The 17296-nt window shown below is 45.4% G+C and overlaps 1 protein-coding gene across 2 annotated transcripts in view; it reads left to right on the top strand.

Moving 5' to 3' along the window:
• Positions 1-16830, top strand: part of MFHAS1 (multifunctional ROCO family signaling regulator 1) — a 99020-nt gene extending 82190 nt beyond the window's left edge. Inside the window, exons 2-4 of one of the 2 annotated variants that reach the window (XR_003210970.2) lie at positions 4134-4260; positions 9699-9808; positions 14075-16830. Coding sequence is in view for 1 of the 2 variants with exons in the window: in XM_025886077.2 (XP_025741862.1) it covers positions 4134-4260; positions 14075-14108 (161 nt within the window). In the remaining variant the exon portion in view is untranslated. The remainder of the gene's footprint in view (positions 1-4133; positions 4261-9698; positions 9809-14074) is intronic. The other variant, XM_025886077.2, reaches the window with a different exon arrangement.
• Positions 16831-17296: the final 466 nt, after the last annotated feature.

Raw genomic sequence — 17296 nt, 5'->3', positions numbered from 1 at the left:
AATCTAATTTTTTTTTCATTTGAAGTTTTCAAATCTCTGGTGACGTGGTGTTTTGCAGGCAGATACTGTATGGTCTAATCCTTGCGTATTGCTTTGCTATAGAAAACCTGGTTACTAATCATATATTTGTAAATGAATTTTTTATATAGTTGGAAAAGTAAGCTTTTCAAAAAAATTTCATCATTATAGTAATAGTGTCAGGAATTTACTAGATGCCAGATACAACGTTTAGTACTTCTTATGTTATCTAATTTAATCGTCATGATATCCCTGCCCAGGACAGTACAGTAGTGTGTCCTGTCAGTTAAGAGTGGAGTCAGATAAACAGACTATTATGCAGCCATCAAAAAGATGAAATCTTGCCATTTACAAGACATGGATGGAACTAGAGGGTATTATGCTAAGTGAAATAAGTCAATCAGAGAAAGACAATTATCATATGATCTCACTGATGTGAGGAATTTGAGAAACAAGACAGAGGATCATAGGGGAAGGGAGGGAAAAATGAAACAAGACGAAACCAGAGGGGGAGACAAACCATAAGAGACTCTTAATCTCAGGAAACTGAGTGTTACTGGAGTGGAGGGGGGTGGGAGGGATGGGGTGGCTGGGTGATGGACAATGAGGAGGGTATGTGCTATGGTGAGCGCTGCGTATTGTGTAAGACTGATGAATCACAGACCTCCACTCCTGAAACAAATAATACATTATACGTTAATTAAAAAAAAAGAGTGGAGTCACATAGTCCTGGGTCCCAATTTTGGCCCTGCCACTCCTTCCTTATCAATGTTGGTGAGTACTTAACCCTGAGCCTAACTCTCCTGAGGATAAAAGCTATACCTACTTCATAGGGTTGTCATGAGAACTAAGTGACATAATACATTATAGCATAAGCACATAATAAATGCTCGATAAATGTTAGCTGCTACTGTGATCATCGTTTTTTCTTCTGGGGTTAATGTGTGTCCTTCACTTTGATGTATATAACAGGATGATGATGAGGTAGAGCGCATGGTAACGAATATTACTGTGTCTTCTGAGGTCGTGTCCCCCACTCTTTGAGGTCTTTTCCAGTCCTGCAAATCAGCAGTAGTCTGTCCTTCTCATTGCTCCTCTAACATTGTGTAACTTTGCTTGGGGGCCCCTATCGATAGCACAGGACTGTAGTTCTTTTTATGCACATTTGACTTTCTCTGATGTTGGGACCCTTCCTATCAGAGGCCTTGCCTTAGACTCCTGTATCGCCTGCATCCCCTCATACATGCAGTAAGATCTCCCTATTTAGATACTCGGCGAATGGCTGTGTTTTAGTTTAGCTTTTTTTTTTTTTTTTTTTTTTTAAGATTTTGTTTATTCATCTGAGACAGAGAAAGCATGAGCAGGGAGGAGCAGCCGAGGCAGAGGGAGAAGCACACTCCCAGCTGAGCCAGGAGTCCGATGTGGGGCTCCATCCCAGCCCTGGAGATCATGACCTGAGCCGAAGGCATGGAGCCCTTTAGTTTGAAAATCAAGTTTGTGTTAAAGAAATTTTTTAGACTATGAGCTTCTATTTTAGTAGACAACACTAGTTACGAACCACTTTTTGTATTTGTGGTACCTTTTTGGAGAAGCAGCAGCTACTTTCCTTATTCTCTCAGAAACCTTAGCCAAATCTTCCATCCGAGGAATCCCGACAGCACGCGGTAGCCTGTGGGAGTGCATGGACATGCTGCAGATTGTGAACCGTGCAGCCCGGTGCTCCGTTTTCTGGAGCATCAAGTGAATTTTTCGGATGCGTGAGCCCTCTTGGTACCTCCAGCTTTCATGCTGCCTCTGCGGCTGGCCACGCTGCTGGGAGGAGGACCCAAACAAAGCCGGTTACCTGGTTCTGTAGGATACTAGGAATCGGGGGAGGGGGGCCGGTTGTACTACAGCTGTTGGTTTAATAAAAATTGATAACAGATGCTTACTAGTCTACTACAGATTATTTCAGCTCTGGCTGCTTCTGAAAACCTGCAGCAGAGCCAGCAAGAGAGCCCCTGTGCTGGGGGTGGGCGCCCGAGTCGGGGCTTGGCATCTGCAGCTGGATCCCCGGGCACTTGGGCAGCTGAGAGAGGCCCGTGTGAACTTCCAACCAGGAGAGCGTTCTCAAGGGAAACCGGAGAAGCTGAGTCTGTGTTCAGGCCTTGGGGGTAATCTTGGGACAGAAAGTGCAAATTGGAAAATATCCCGTAAGGAACCAGGGGAGAGCAGTCCAGGACCAGGGTGTTACCAGGCCTGCGGTGTTCAGAGCACCCTCTTGCAGTCCTAGTCATGTGGTGGCTGGGTTGGGTCAAAGATGCACAGCTCTGTGGGACTTGGAGCAGATCCGCTAAACTCAGAGAGTTTCTGACTTAGAACGTGGTGTTTGGGCCGGATGACTTCCAACTATTCATCCAGCTCTAACGTGCTATTATTACTTTGGTTCGTTTTATTGCTTTGATAGCATTCAGTGTTTACATTTTTAACTTGCATTTTTATATTTTGGAATATTTTCCTAGCTGGTGTCACAGTGTAGCTCTGATACCCATGTATCTGTGGTATAAGCTAGTCATGCTAAATTAACTTTGCAGTAATTGGGTGTTGACAGCAATTTGGTTAAGGAACTTCAAATTATCTTCAGTTCATGTTGTCCAAAGTCATATAAAAATGCTCAAAGCAGGAAATGAATGCCTATCATAAAAGTACAAATATGTCAATGCTTAGTTTATTATTTAAAAATAGTGTTTTAAAATTTCTCTTCTAAGGAGATGTGTTCTGGCATAAAGAAGCAGTTCCCACTCTGGGAGGTCTCGGAGGGTGGTGGCAAAGAGTAAGCTCCCCAGAGATGACTTCCCAAGGTCACATGCCGAGTCTGCCACTTGCTAGGCCTTGACTCAGGGTACGCCACATAACGTCCCTGACCGTTAGCCTCCTCATTTGTAAAATGAGGGTAACCCTCACAGAGACATCGCACAGATGAAATGAGATGTACATTTAAAGCTCTTGGTTCAAGGGCCGGCACGTGGCCATGCTTTATCACTGTGAGTTCTGCTGAAGATGAGGCCTTTAGAAATAGGGTATTTTGAGGCAAAGGATTTTTTTATTATCCTTTGTTGGCTTAACTTCAGGATCACTAGAATCTCAGATCCATTATACCAGTGATGGCTGCCAAAGAGTTGATGTTTTATTTTCAGTAGCCGCTCTTTCTAGTTGGTATCCATTTCGTGTCCTTGGTTTGGTCTATTTAACTTCTAGGTTTAAAGTAAGGGGATTTAGGCAATAACAGGTACCATCCTCAGCTAGCAGCTAGTTATTGCATTTTCTCTGAGCGAGAGCACCGTGCTAGCCATGAGAAGAGAGAGAGGGCAGGCCACTGCCCGTAAGTAGACGAGGCGGAGGGGAGACGAAAGAGTGGAAGTCATCACTGCTCTTAGGGATTTAATGATCTAGTTGGAGAGCGATTATATCCGGGCTGTGCAGAGCATGCAGATTTCCCTTGGGTATTGTGGTAATCCATTAAGTTAATTGTCTGTTTTTACTAGCCCCCATTACTCATAACATAGTATTATGCTGGTGCTTTCAAATCCTCACACATACCTACCTAGGACATCCTCTTGCCAGGGTGAAGCTGGTAACACCTTTAGTCGGCTGCATTTCGAGATCATTTCTGCAGGGCTTTGTTGAAAGGCTGCTACAGTCTGCCCGAATCCCATCTGCCCCCGAATGCTAATTACGGACACCTTGGCAGCCCTTGCTTCTCTGGGCTCTAGGGATCCTCGCTCAATTCGCTGCGACATCTAGATAAAGATCTCCAGAGTCAGTCTGTGAAAAGGAAGGTGAGGAAAATGCTAGCGGAGGCTGTCTTTGTCTGGAATGATGGCCTCTTTGCCATAACCACGAGAATGTTCTCCACGGTGACGCAGATGAGAATTTAGGCAGTGGAGTGGGAGCGGGGCCAGTCTTGTGATTCTGGGTGCATATTTGTTCTCTGACTCCATTGCCTGGAGACCCTTTACTTCCTCACTACCTGCCCTCCCCCCTGCTTCCCCCACCCCCGAGCGCTGTATTACTCTGTGAAATGGCCCCATTCGTAAGGTACATCTCATGAATGCATTTTCTCTCTCTTCCTGCAGGGGAGTTGCTGAGTCAGCCCAGACCAGAAGGAGTGGCAGAAATCATTTGCCCTAAGAACGGCAGCGAGCGAGTGAATGTTGCCTTGGTTTACCCACCTACACCGACTGTGATCAGCCCCTGTTCTAAGTGAGTTCCAGACGTGGTACCACTGTCCCTCACTCCTCATCCTGCCTCAGTAGTTGTGACAACAAAAAGCCAGGTTAAAGTACCTTTTGGCAAACCTCGAAGACTCTCTCAGGGCAGACCTAGATACCTAGGTGACATAGACGCCCATGGCTTATGTAGCAAACTAGGAATGTTTTTTCTTGTTTGTGATTTTCTTTTTTTTTTTTTTTTGCTTTGCTGATAAAGGAGTGTTTAACAGCTTTATTGAGCTATCTATCATTCACATACAATACAGTTCACTCATTTAAAGTATGTAATTAATTGACTTTCAGTATATTTGCAGGTATATGCATCCAAAAAGAGCATTTTTTTTTTTTTTGTGGATAGTGAGAACAGTGAGGGCCCATTAAATGAGAAAAGCCTACAGAAAATCTGTAGATTGTTTTTCTTTGTAGGTCTCTGATTCTCAGTCCTTAGTAATCAGCGGCTGTGCAGAAGGAAGCTCCCACCTTCCCCCAGAGAATGTACGTGCGTGAGCTAACTTGGCTACAATAGTATTATACATCAGACTCATCCTGGGTTGGGTTTTTGTTTGTCTCTTTTTGTAGTATTAGGAACCAAACAGGCCACTCCTAAACTGAGATGAAATATCTTTTCACCTCAAATCTTGAAAAGTGGCAGCCGCAGTCTTCTGGGAGCCGATCTCGTTATCTGGGGGATGGTGACGTGATTTGTACAGCAGTGTTCAGACAGCAGACTTTCATTTTTCTTTCTAGTTGACCACGTAGAATTTTTTTTCCATATATATAAGCTTTTTATAGGGCGCTTCTGAAGTTTGCATTTGAAAATGGTGACCCGTCCTCCTCATGTTGAGAAACTTGCCGTGAGGCTACGTTCCAGAGAGCCCTGTGCCGAATGGAGCTCGTGCCTCTGCCCTGAAGTGTCCCTTTTCCTGACTTTGGTGTGTTGTCTGCAGAGCGAGGGGTTCAGTGGGCGCTCATTCCTTAGCAGCTGCGGAAGAGGGCCGCCCCTTTGTTCAAAGCGGGTGACTCATTAGAACATCGTTAATTCGTCATCTTTGCTGGAAAATATCACTGAATGCCCAAGGGAAACTCTTAGCTCAGGCTATATAAGCAGAATGCTGTTTTAGCAAACCTGCTGCACAGGGTCTAATTCATCACTAATGTGCCCCTAAGACATTGTGAAATCACGAAGCTCTTCTTAGGATTACATAGTAACCTATTAACCTGAGCATCCCCTGTCCCAAACATATCAAACGACAGCAATGTGATTGTCCTTTGGCATACATGGGTCCCTTTCTTTCAGACACACGTAGGAAAAGCCTGAGGGGATTTACAGAAGTCGCAGGCTTGTGACATGGAGGGCAACAGTTTGCAATACGCTTTGCACTGGTGTAGATTTTCCTGAGCCAGCAGAGACGTTAACCTCTTGTTTTGCCATAGCCACGTGGCATTTTCAGAGGCGAGATAGAGGTAGAAGTTAACATATCCCTTTGTACGAGAAACGACCATGGCACTGAGCCAGCTTTATCCGTGTTTTCCCATGGGCTTCTCCCTGTACTGCCGCAGAAGGACATTTACACCAGCCTGGAGAAAATGCTGTCAGCCCCTCTGTTTCTCACACTTTATTCTACCTACCTGAATAGGCAGCTTTAAGGTCTTGGGTAATCAGAGCCGTAAAACCTCCCAACGTCTAGATGCTGGAGAGAATACCTTTAGGGATCAAACTGTTTTTGACCTAGTTATGTGAGGTTTTCAAATGGATTTCAAAATGGATTTCTTTTTTTTTTTTTTTTTTTTAAGTCTCATACAATGGACAGCAGGTTTGGAGTGAAGTCTCAGTTCTAAATGAAGGAATATCCGTGAAAGCAGACATATACATGCAGGTCTGGCCCTGCCCAGTGGAGGGGTGATTGACACGCCAATGACAGGGTATTACAAGTAGGAAATTCCGGGGACTGAGGAGGAACACTGTCGTGAGAAGTGGTTGTCATGGGGTCACAACTTGGGTCTGACCCTGACAGTCAGACTTGGGGCTGCCAGCAGGCAGGAGAACTTGGGAGTCTTGGGCTATTACTGCACTGGCTTTGCAACTCCAGCCAAGTTAACTTCAGCAAGTCGTGGCCAAGTGATTTCTTATTTCTTGGTCATCCCATAAAATGCGGGTGGATGGTGGAGATCCGTCTTTCTGAATCAGGCATGTATATCAGAATTTCCAGGGGGAAGGGCCAGGTGCTAGTCTGCAAAACAGTCGTCCCCGTGCTGATTCTAATGTGTGCGTGCTGGCCTTTCTGATCACTGGGGTCCCCATCCCTGACTCGAAGGGTGGGCTCCCTCGCCAGTGGGCTTTATCCTTGGCTACAGAGCCTCTCTCGGGTCAGTAACCAGTCGTCAGCACCAAGGCAACGCTGATCCATGCTACGTGGATCAGGATTTTATTGCTCAAATCAGGAAAGGGTTGAGGGTGACAGGAGCACTCTTAATTATGCCAGGACAACAGGCCTCAGCCAGAAAACTCTTCCCAGACCTATCAGAATCATCACCCTCCACTCCTGTGTCATTGATCTAGATCTCATGGTGGTTTTTGAAAAGACAATCCAAGCTCTTTAACCAGCTTACTCCTCTCCTTTACGGGTCAAATCAGAGACTTGTCATTTAACTTGAAGCCTGCCTCTGACCATGTATAAAATAATGATGCTGCCATGTGCTTTATAAAGAAAAAACCATCAACGACTGTTATTTGATTGGATCTTCCATATCAATTCCAAGCTTCTCTATTTCTCATTTTAAAAATTTTCTATGTTTTATTTCCCTATGGGGAGAGACAGAGAATAAAGAGTAGGTAGTGATTTTTTAAAAAAAGACGACTTCCTTTCATCATTTGTTTTGGCGATTGGCGATTCGGGTCGCCACCAACTTTCCATTGGGAAGCGGTCATATGAATGAGATGCCTCCCCTCTGCCTCACCCTCCAGGGGGATAACTGAGGAGCTGAGTGGCTTCTTGTCCTCTTTGCTGACTACCAGATAGAAATATGAGTCATCTTCAGACTTTGGCTCTCCTGGGCTGATTTTCAAGGATATTAGCTTTTGAGATGAGGTGAAACTTCACCTCGTAGCACATTTGCTAGGTTGCTCTGAAAAATTCTGACCTCCTTAAGGGTATGTGGGTTCTGTCTGGTACGTTTTTTAAATAATGCGGTGATTATTGACATATTGCTGTGTGGTACACAGCCATCACCACGGTCTAATTGTAGAACGTTTTCATCACTCCTAAAGGAAATGTGTGCCCATTTGCAGCGGCTTCTGTCTAATGCAACACCTCATTCCGTGCAGTCAAGAAATTTTTTCGTGTCACTTTCAGGAATGGCTTTGCAACCTGGTGTGTTGGTGTTAAGCAGATTTGTGAGTTTCAAAGCAATTCTTATAAAGTGTTCTTGTTGGCCTGATTCAGTCCAAAGGCAGTGAATCACGTGCCCCCACCCTGCTGCCAGCCCACCGTTGGACAGCAGGGATGAAGTAGAGCTGCTTGCAGGGAGAGTAGCCTCCTTCAGACCATTTCCCTTTTTTAGTATAGGTAGCATTTTTTAAAAACATAAACTTTATTTTGTAGAGCAGTTTGAGGTTCACAAGAGAACTGAGCAGAAGGTACAGGGAGATCCCGTGTCCCCTGCACCCCCACACACCACGGCTTCCCCCACATCGACGTCCCCCCCAGCAGAGCGGCACATTTGTCACAGTGGATGAGCCCACACTGACACGTCTTTGTCATCCAAAGTCCACAGTTTACATCGGGGTCCATGCTTGGTGCTGTCCGTTCCATGGGTTTGTGTATCCACCATTATCGTATCAAAACCGATATTTCCAATGCCCTAAAAGTCCTCTGCGCTCCATCTGTATCATTCTTCCCTCCCTCCTCAACCCCTGGCAACCGGTGATCTTTTTTTTTTCTCAGCTTTAGTGAAGTTTAATTGACAAATAAAATTGTAAGATACTTGAAACGTTCATCGTGGTGATTTGATATATGGTACATTGTGAACGGGTTCTCGCCATCTAGTGAATCACCCCGTCCAACACCTCCCATACTCATCCTTCAGAAATTCTGAATGGTCCGCCTACCTGATGCCTAGACATGAAAGGGATACTGAGTCTTGGACGTTACAAGTCACCAGAGGCAAAAATATCCTTTCATTGGGGAAAGGAAGGAGAAAGTAGATTCCTTTTAAGTTTATTTTTAAAAATTTTGTTTGTGAATTCCTGCCTCTATCCTGCCTGCCCCGCACATCGAGACACTTAAAATTCCAGTTCAGAAGGGAAGTGTGAACTTCTTTAGGCAAGGGGCAGCTCACTGTTTGCTTTTTATTTTTAGGTACCTGTAGAACATTCCTCTCTCTCGTTTCCAGAGAGGTTTAGAAAACCCTGCCTATACCAAGTAATGTACAGGCTCTGCCAGATGACCCAGGTTATCTCTTGATTTTCATCTAGGAGACAGAATCTAATAGGTTAGCATCTAAAAATGTTTTACCTTAAGGCATACTGAAATGCAATCCACATTCTTCCGTGCAGTTTCTTAATGGACTTACCCTTGGACGTACAGGAAATGGGACTGTATCATTTTTATCTCTTACCAGCTGCCCATTTTTCTGGCGGTGACCCCGCGCCTGTGTGCACTGCACGTGGCGTGGTGGACACGACCATAGAAGTCAGTCTGGATCGGGGCAATTCGTGTGTCACCGAATTGGAAAACACGGGCTGGTTTGAAAATTGTTGAGCTAATAAAGCTTTCTCCTTTTCCAGAAAGTACAACTAAGGGTGAAAGGCCGGGCCGAGACACTGCGTTTCAGAACTACCTTCTAAAGTGGGGTCATTGTGTACATACTGTAGCATTCCCATTCAAGCAAGACCCTGGTAAATTCCAGCTTCTTACTGTTTATAAGTAGTCCCAAAGATATAGTGAAGACCTCGCATAGGAATTTTGGCAGTTCCATTGTTATGACATAAGGATATTTAAGACCCATGGAAACAGCCCTTTTATAAAAAGTAGGATGGAGACTCTATGCCCTTTATCTCATCAGATAAACAAGCAAAATACATTAGACTGCACTCAGATTAGTTAGTATGGACTTGATCATTTTCTTTCTTTCTTTTTTTTTTTTATGAAATCAATGGAGCAACATGAATTTGGCTTTATAACGATGGGAGAATCTTCTACTGACCGCAGAGTTGTAAAGCACGATGGGTGGGGATGGTATTTCGGAAGAAAGGGAGCTCAATGTGGAGGTGGCCTAGGGAGTGTATCACGTTGATTTGCTGTGTTTTTTGTAAGGAGTGAGACAGCTCATTGCCTTGCTGCTTTCAAGGGCCAGGAGAAATAGTGTCTGTTGGATTATTTAGTGCCCCGTCAGCCACACTGATATTAGAATTTGTTCCTCTCTGCTTAGGTATCTCCATACTTTCTTGGAAAATTAAGTGGAAAAGATAGTGCTTCTTTCCCCTATGTCATCATTTTTCTGTACCCAATCTGTGACTTTAGGAGCACCAATTTTTAAGGGTAAGTCTCTGGGAAGCAGAGAGGGTTTCTTAAATAGATAAGGGCTTCCTAAGGCCTCAAGAGTTTAGAGGGAAAACGGGTTGGGGTGGGGTTTGGGATGAAGAGATCCTATACAGCAGTGCATTTCAAAATTACAAATCCTTTGCTTATCCCCAATCAAGAAGCCTTTGGGGATTAAGAATAAGGAAACTGCCTGATTCTTTTGCCTAAAACTATGATATTGCATGCATTAGTCATCTTAGTTCCTTGCTGGGAAAAAAGAAGTCATTTAAAAAAATGTATTATGCACGGCTGTCATAATCGGGGGAAAATCTCAAGTGGATCCACACAGCAAATAGCTTTTTAAAAGTAGTGTTTGCATTTATTTTCTCAAGGCAGTTTGGGCTCCAGAGTTAAACTGCCTGAGTTCGAATCTTTGCAACTTGTTGGTGCTGTGACTATAGACCTCTGGCAGATGCAGGTTCCAGAAGCGGTTGTCTTGTGGGGTTGTTGTGAGCATTTAGAGAGACCGTTGTGAGGGGAATGGTTGGCACGATGCCTTACAGAGTGCACAGCGCTCAACAAACTCAGTTGCTGCTTTTTCTACCAGGAATGGTAGTGGTGTGCACTGTGGGTGGCCTATCAAGGTAATCCTAAAAGACAAAATTTCAAAATGCAAATCTAGATAATCTAGATCCTAGAATGAAATGTGCTCACTGACTTGCCTAGCAACGTTTAGTTTCTTAACTGAGGTGCCTGCCCAAGGAAGGTAAACGTGTGTGCCGGGTAGGTAGGGAAGAATGTTGGCTTACCTTCCCCTTCACCCTGGAGGATCTGCGTCTAAGGCCCCCTGCAGTGTCCTAACCCCATCTTCATGGGAGAAAGAGGAGATGAGTGGTATCATTTCTTTCATATCATGATCACAAATGCCTTTGGTGCTTGCTGAACCCGTCAGAGCAAAGCCCCCTAACTCATATGCTCCACCAACCCCGTAGGTCACACAGGGCAGGGAGCTCTGGGCTCCAGACCAAGCCACGTTCTGACAGCCGCAGGTACCGAGCGGCGCAGCTGGGCCTCAAACCTACGTCATAGCTCCCAGGTTCAGCGCCGTTTTCGCACCAAGTTCTTACTTACACGTTTGTTTTAGAATGTAGTGTAATAACAGAACGTTGGAGGTGTAGTAAGGCCAGCAGGTCAGGGCTCGGGCATGAGGCAGAGAGGGAGGAACTGGGCAGGAACCTGTACTGTGCTTTCCGGGGGAAGGTGCTGGCCGGGCATGGCCAGTCTGAGTAGTTTCAGCGGGCTGTGGGGCGTGGGGGCAGTCGGTGGCTGTCGGGTACATGGCCCTGGAGTGAGGAGAGCAGATAGAGAGCGGCCTGAGCTGTTGGAGCCTGATAAAGAAGGTGGCCCGCAGGGTGTGCGCTCTGCAGAGTTGGTCTGTATTGAGAGGCACACTCATACTGGAGTTGTGTGCTATCTCTGGGAACTGCCTAACGCTGGGAGGGCAGTCCCGCCAGGGGCAGCCAGGGCCCAGATATCAAAGCATCAGAAAACAGAGAATAAAAGACCTGGTTAGTACAACATGGGATAGCTTCAGTTTCAGCCTAAGCTGCTAACTGCCTTGAAGAACTGTGCTGTGTTCCGGGAAGAGCAGGTTCAATAACCCGAGAGGACTGTGGGTCTGAGCCTCCGTGCTGACCTCTCTTGCCAGCGTCCCACTGCATCTCCCTGGGAGGTCCCGTAGGCTTTGTAGGTGTGAATCAGGGTCTTCCCCCTCCATGTTCTCCATCAGTCTGTGCCTGCCGCCCCTGCTTTGCACCCACTGCCAAACTAGGAGTCTGTCAGCTGCAAGGCCGCCCTCTCCCTCATCCCCCCATGCAGCCTCCCGCTGAGGCCTCCCCCCCCGCCCCAGCCTTCCGCTGAGGCCTCTTCTCCCGTCTTTTCAGGGTGCCTCGACATGAGTACCTTGGGCCAGACAACTTTCTCTTTGGCCTGCCGTGCTTTCCCCTAGATGCCCCTGTCCCTACCAAGCTACCTGTGTTTGAGTCTCAACTGGCCTCCGTCTCTCTAATCTTTTTTTCCTTCAAACCAATGTTATCTTTAAACGTTGGACCCTGCCACTGCTCTATTTAAAAGCCTTAAATGGCTTCCTGATGATTATAGACTCGAGTTTAAACCCCTGGGCATGACTCACAGCCCCCAGCCACCCTGCTGACATGTGCGACACTCCCTTACTGTGGGAGGGAGGGCACGCCTGGCTGGCTCTCAGCCCATGGCGAGCTGCCACCCCTCCTCTCCTACTCGGTGAAGGCCCGTTGTCCCTAGGGCCAAGGTCACGTGTCAGCTCCCCTGAGACGCCATCTTCAACCCTTCTACCTGTAATCACCCTTTGCCTCGCTTCTTACACACCTCCATGACAATAATGGTCTCGTAGTATCTTGGCTGTTTTTCACCTGTGACTTTCTCATCGCATCTTATTCATTATTCATTAAGCAGGGCTTTGTTGAGGTTTTACCCTCCAGGCATCGTGCCAGGTGCTGAGGCTGCAGAAATAGGCAGATAGACCCTGCCCTCATGAATCTTAAGAGTCTCTTTGGGGAGAATGGAAATCAGAGACTCAACCAAACAAACTTGTGAGAGTCCTAATTACAATTAAAATGTGATCCCTGCTGCAGTGGGTATATCAACAAAGTCCTGGAGGCACCGAGAGGAAAGAACTCTACCAGGAAGGATCAAGAAAAGTTCTAGGAAGTGGCATTCGAGGTGGATCTTTTGGGATGGAGAAGCAGTGTGAGGTGGGGAAGGTTGGTGATGTGATGGCTCTTCCCTTTCCTGAAGAGCCTAAACACGAAAAGTGGTATCATTGTGGAAATATACTCAAACTGGTTTTCCTTTTTTCTCTCTTAAACAGTGGACGATTCCCTCTGGGTGCCCTTGCGTAGACATTCTTGTGTTTCTGTCCTATGTGTGGCTCAGGGGAACAGACAGCCAGACACAACTGTCTGTGTTTCCAAAGGCTCGTTGGGGTCGGTGAGAAAGACATTTGCCCAGCACACCCCCCCTCCCAAACCCAGAGCTCAAACCGCCAAAGGTAACTGCTTGGTGGAGACGTGAGTTGTCACACTGCCATCCTCTTCACTGTTAGATTTATTATATTATTACTTGAATTTGAGGCAGTTTTCAAAACTTTCTCTACTGGGAAGTTTACTATAATAATAGGCCTTCAAAAAGTCCTCAGGGCTGAGTGCCAGAGAAACACGAAACCATCCCTAGGGCCCTGAACGTCCCAACCTTGCTTTTAGCTGTCCAGCGTGCTTGGGAGTCAAATAACCCTCATTAAAGGCTGGCCCTTCTGCGCACTGGTGTGTCCCCCACAGGCAAGTTCTTTACCCTCTTGGAACCTTAATTTCCTTCTTGGTGAATGCAGAGTAGGATGGGCTTATTTCATGGGCACGTGACGAGTTGAGGCTTAAATAATGCACTGCAGTGAGCGGTGTGATTCCTGGCGCGTAGTGAGTAGCTAGTAAATGGAAGGTGCAGTTCTTTGGTAAAGTAGCTAATATTATGCTCAGTCTCCTTAAAGTCAAGCAGCACTGATAGAGATGGAGGGTGGAGGGTCTGCGTGTCATTATAGGAAAGCCGATATAAGGGATGGGGACCTCTGACATTTTTTTCTTCTAACCACTTTGTCTGAATTGAATGCCACTCTGCTTAATTAGGTGGCGATGCAGGAGTTTCTTCATTTTCTATTCATCTGACTCTGGCTTTTAGTTTGACAGTCTTGCCTTTAATGCTTTAGGCCAGGTAGACATCCTAAACTGAGAGTTCTCACTTTTCAGTATGGATTCCTACCTGTAGAGGGTTATTTAGCTTGTGTGTGTGTGTGTGTGTGTGTGTGTGTGTGTGTGTGTGTGTCCGTGTCCGTGTCCGTGGATATTTCTTGAGAGGACCCAGGGCTATGCTTAGAGTTTGGGGTTCTTGATTAGAAATCTAGTTCAGCTGTGAAATTACAATGGATTAGGTGGTTATTGCTAATTAATATAGTTCCTCTTTATGTCTGAGCTTCCTGTCACGAACAGAAGCATTTGCCCAGCTTTCTAGTGAAAAGACACTTTCCTTTGAAGGATCATGAGTTGCCTGACATTTACATTTTTATAAGGAATTCCAGAAGTAGAAATTAAAATCTGCAAAGAAACACCGATTCCTAAGATCGCTCCTGGTTCTTATCATTGAGAATCTCATCCCTGTCACCTTTTGTCATTGCTTTCTTCTCATCTACCCATATAGGAAGAACGTTGGTGAAAAGCACAGAAACCAATGACTTCTATGGCTATGGAATTTCCGTGGAGAAAAGAGAGCATCCGAACTCACCTGGACCATCTTTCATACCTGGCAAACCCTCTCCATGCTCCCGCGCGTGTTCCGTGAACTTGAGCGAATAGGCGTTCGGGGTGCTTGCAGAGCAGGGCGTACACCTGGCCTGTAGAGGAAGTGGGGAGGGGCAGGGGGAGGCTGGGGGAGAACATGGAGCAAATGTTTTACAACCCGAACCTCAGAACTGTGATCCTCCGAGGAGAGCGCTACTTGAAGAAAAGAAAAAAAAAAAAAAAAAAGTCGAATGGCTTCTCAGGGATTTTGTTTTCTGTGCACATTAAAGCCATAGTTCCAGTATAGGTGGCCGTGTTTTGAGCACTCAGATTTCAGTTCTGTTAAATGTGAAAGAGGGATCGACTGTTCATTGCTGTTCCGTAACTAGTGTAAAATATGTATATGTTTATCTTTATTTTTATAATATGCAAATACATTTAAATTTATACAGTTTGATGCTTCTAGCGTTAGTTCACACTGGGTGCAATATTCTGCATGAGAACTGTGCCGAGATGGGGCTAATTTCTTATTTTAGCGTAAGACCTTTTTGTTCATTCTTTATTCTTTAATCCGTCTGAGATTTAAAAAAAAAAACTCTCTGCCCACGGATTAAGTGCTGGGGTCATAGAGGCTGCCGATAATCAACAAGAACCTTAAACGTGTACGGCAGGCAGTCTCCTGCCCTTCTTTTAAATAAAGGTCCCCCGCCTGTAAGCCTGTCTGTTGGGCGGGCTGGTGGGATTCCTGTGTCGCTCTGCCCGCCTGTCCGCTGGCACCGAGCCAAGTGGTCCTTGCTCCAGGATGGGTTTTGTGTCGACAGTGAGTTGTCACTGGCTGATGTACTGATGGAGGCCTGGTGTTGGGATTCTTCAGGGGACAGGGACAGAGAGGTGTCATTGAGTCCATGGAAAACCCGAGTCTTTCAATAGCTCAAGATAATCAGGAGTCAGTTGTGAATGGTGCAAAGAGCTTTGCTAACGAGTCCTTTTTTTCTCTCTCTCTACAACAGAGTCTGTGAAATTTAGCAGAGCACTCTGACAGCCCTCCACATCTGGCTGTCAGACCTTAAGATAGTGAGTTGCCTCACTGGAGAGCATAATCCCACATTGGTTATTTACAAATGCAGAGCCTTGATAGGATGGTCACCTGCCAAGAACTAGTAAAACCATTGTTGTTCAGTCTCCACAGAGTGGAACATGAAAAGCAAAGCAGATTGCTCTCTCATCCACTCCGAATCGGGGCCAAACGTATCTGCTGCAGTAGTAACACATTCTTTGAAGAATGGAAAGGACTCTGTTTACGGCTGCCTCCTCTGCGTGTTGATGGAAAAATGTGTAAAACAAACTTTCTCACCAGTGTAAGGCATGAAAAGTGAGTCAGCTGGTATTATTCTTTTCCTTCTTTTATAAAGTATTGACTCTCGCAATGCCAGTATACAAAGTCTTGACGTATTTTTAAAAGGAATAACAAGCTAGCAAGCGGTTGCATTGTGAACAATCCCAAGTTGATTTTCGTAGATTTTGTGCCCCAGGAGTTGAGACTCCAGAACCTCAGTTAAACGAATATGATTTCTCACGGCCATAAAATCAAATGGGATCAGACTATTTCTGCATTTTTGGATATTTGAATATGACACCTCAATTTTGAAATTTCATTTCCTTTTAGAACACAGTCACAAGATCACCTGCTTAATCCTTTGGTCACAGTTCTTGTGCGAGCGTGTGCGTGCGTGCATCTGTGTGCGTGTGAGCCAAGTGGTAACATTTAATTGCTTTATGGACCATTGAATTGTTGGGCATAGGACTTTTGTAATTGGCACGAGACGGTTCCTAAACTGTCAGATTAACTGACTTGACCAGTCTTTTGCAAGGACACTGAAGGATGCGACTTCAGGCTAACTCCCCAGGGGACCATATTAAATGAAAAAAAAAAAAAGGCTCCTTTGGGTGACATACCCTGCAAAATGTTTGTTATTCTTATGAACATAAATGCCCACATTCTTAATATCTGCTATTATTTGACAAGTGATGTTTTGTGCTGTCATCTGAACCCTAGAGAAGCAGTGTAAGAAGAAATCTTGGTGTCACGTGTGTTTTAGCAAAATGGTCATTGTGACCAAGGGTCACGTGACCAGCAGAAGCTCCAGAAAAGCTCGAGACCTTGCTTCAGGGTCGGGGGAGGGTTGGAGATACAGAAAACACTCTGCTCTACTGGAATGTTCAGTGTCGATGCAGGCGGTTGCATACGTGGGAAGACTCAGCCTGCCGAGGCTGATGGGCAGGTCACTAAAGCACAAGGGGAGTCTTTTGAGACGCAGTGGTCCCTTGCCTCGCAAACAAACGCCCTTCGAGTTTGTTATGGTTTCTATTCCTGCAACCTGTGGTATCAAAACCACTTCCTGGAATTTAACAGTGCTGCCAGGATAAAATGTTTTTCCCCCTTCTGAGAAAAAAAAAAAAATGACAGTGCTCATATTTGACAATTGTGCATTGGACTCTTTTGAATGAATAAAAAGGAAAGGGTTTGGTATAATTCCTGATGGGGTGTGTGTGTGTTCTTTTTCATGCCACAGTTTGTAAATTGTAATTGTGGTTTCCCCTTGAATTGTCTTGACTGAGCAGAAATTTAAAAAAGTCAAAAAAGTTCAATAAAAATACAAAGAAATGATGAAGCAATTATATTTGCAGAGTTTAGTTATTTTTGTTTTTTGGTTTCTTTCATTTCAGTTCTAGGAATAACTTCTATGTATTTGAGTCGCTTTTGAGCTAATGGGAGATGGATGGTGGCCGCGCTATTGGGGGGTTGAGTCCCCAGAAGCAAAACTGAAGGGTCCCTGTTTAAAACCATGCCTCTTTTCAGACGCAGATTCAGCGCTTGAATATGGGCTCTCTCTTCAATCAGACCCTTTATCGGTGCTGCTCCACTACACTCTTCTGTCAAACTTAGGCATAGACTACACGTTTGCAAGTTCCCTTTTTTTATGTTACGTTTGTCACCATACAGTACATCGTTAGTTTTTGATGTAGTGTTCCATGATTCATTGTTTGCGTTTAACACCCAGTGCTCCATGCAGTACGTGCCCTCCTTAATACCCATCACCAGGCTAACCCATCCTCCCACCTCCTCCCCTCTAGAACCCTC

The sequence above is a fragment of the Callorhinus ursinus genome, unplaced genomic scaffold, assembly GCF_003265705.2.
Source record: "Callorhinus ursinus isolate GAN/ISIS: 27379988/994484 unplaced genomic scaffold, GSC_fseal_2.0 scaffold17, whole genome shotgun sequence".
Classification (NCBI taxonomy): domain Eukaryota; kingdom Metazoa; phylum Chordata; class Mammalia; order Carnivora; family Otariidae; genus Callorhinus; species Callorhinus ursinus.
Note: the sequence above shows the minus strand (reverse complement) of the source record. Positions and strands in the feature narration are given on the sequence as shown.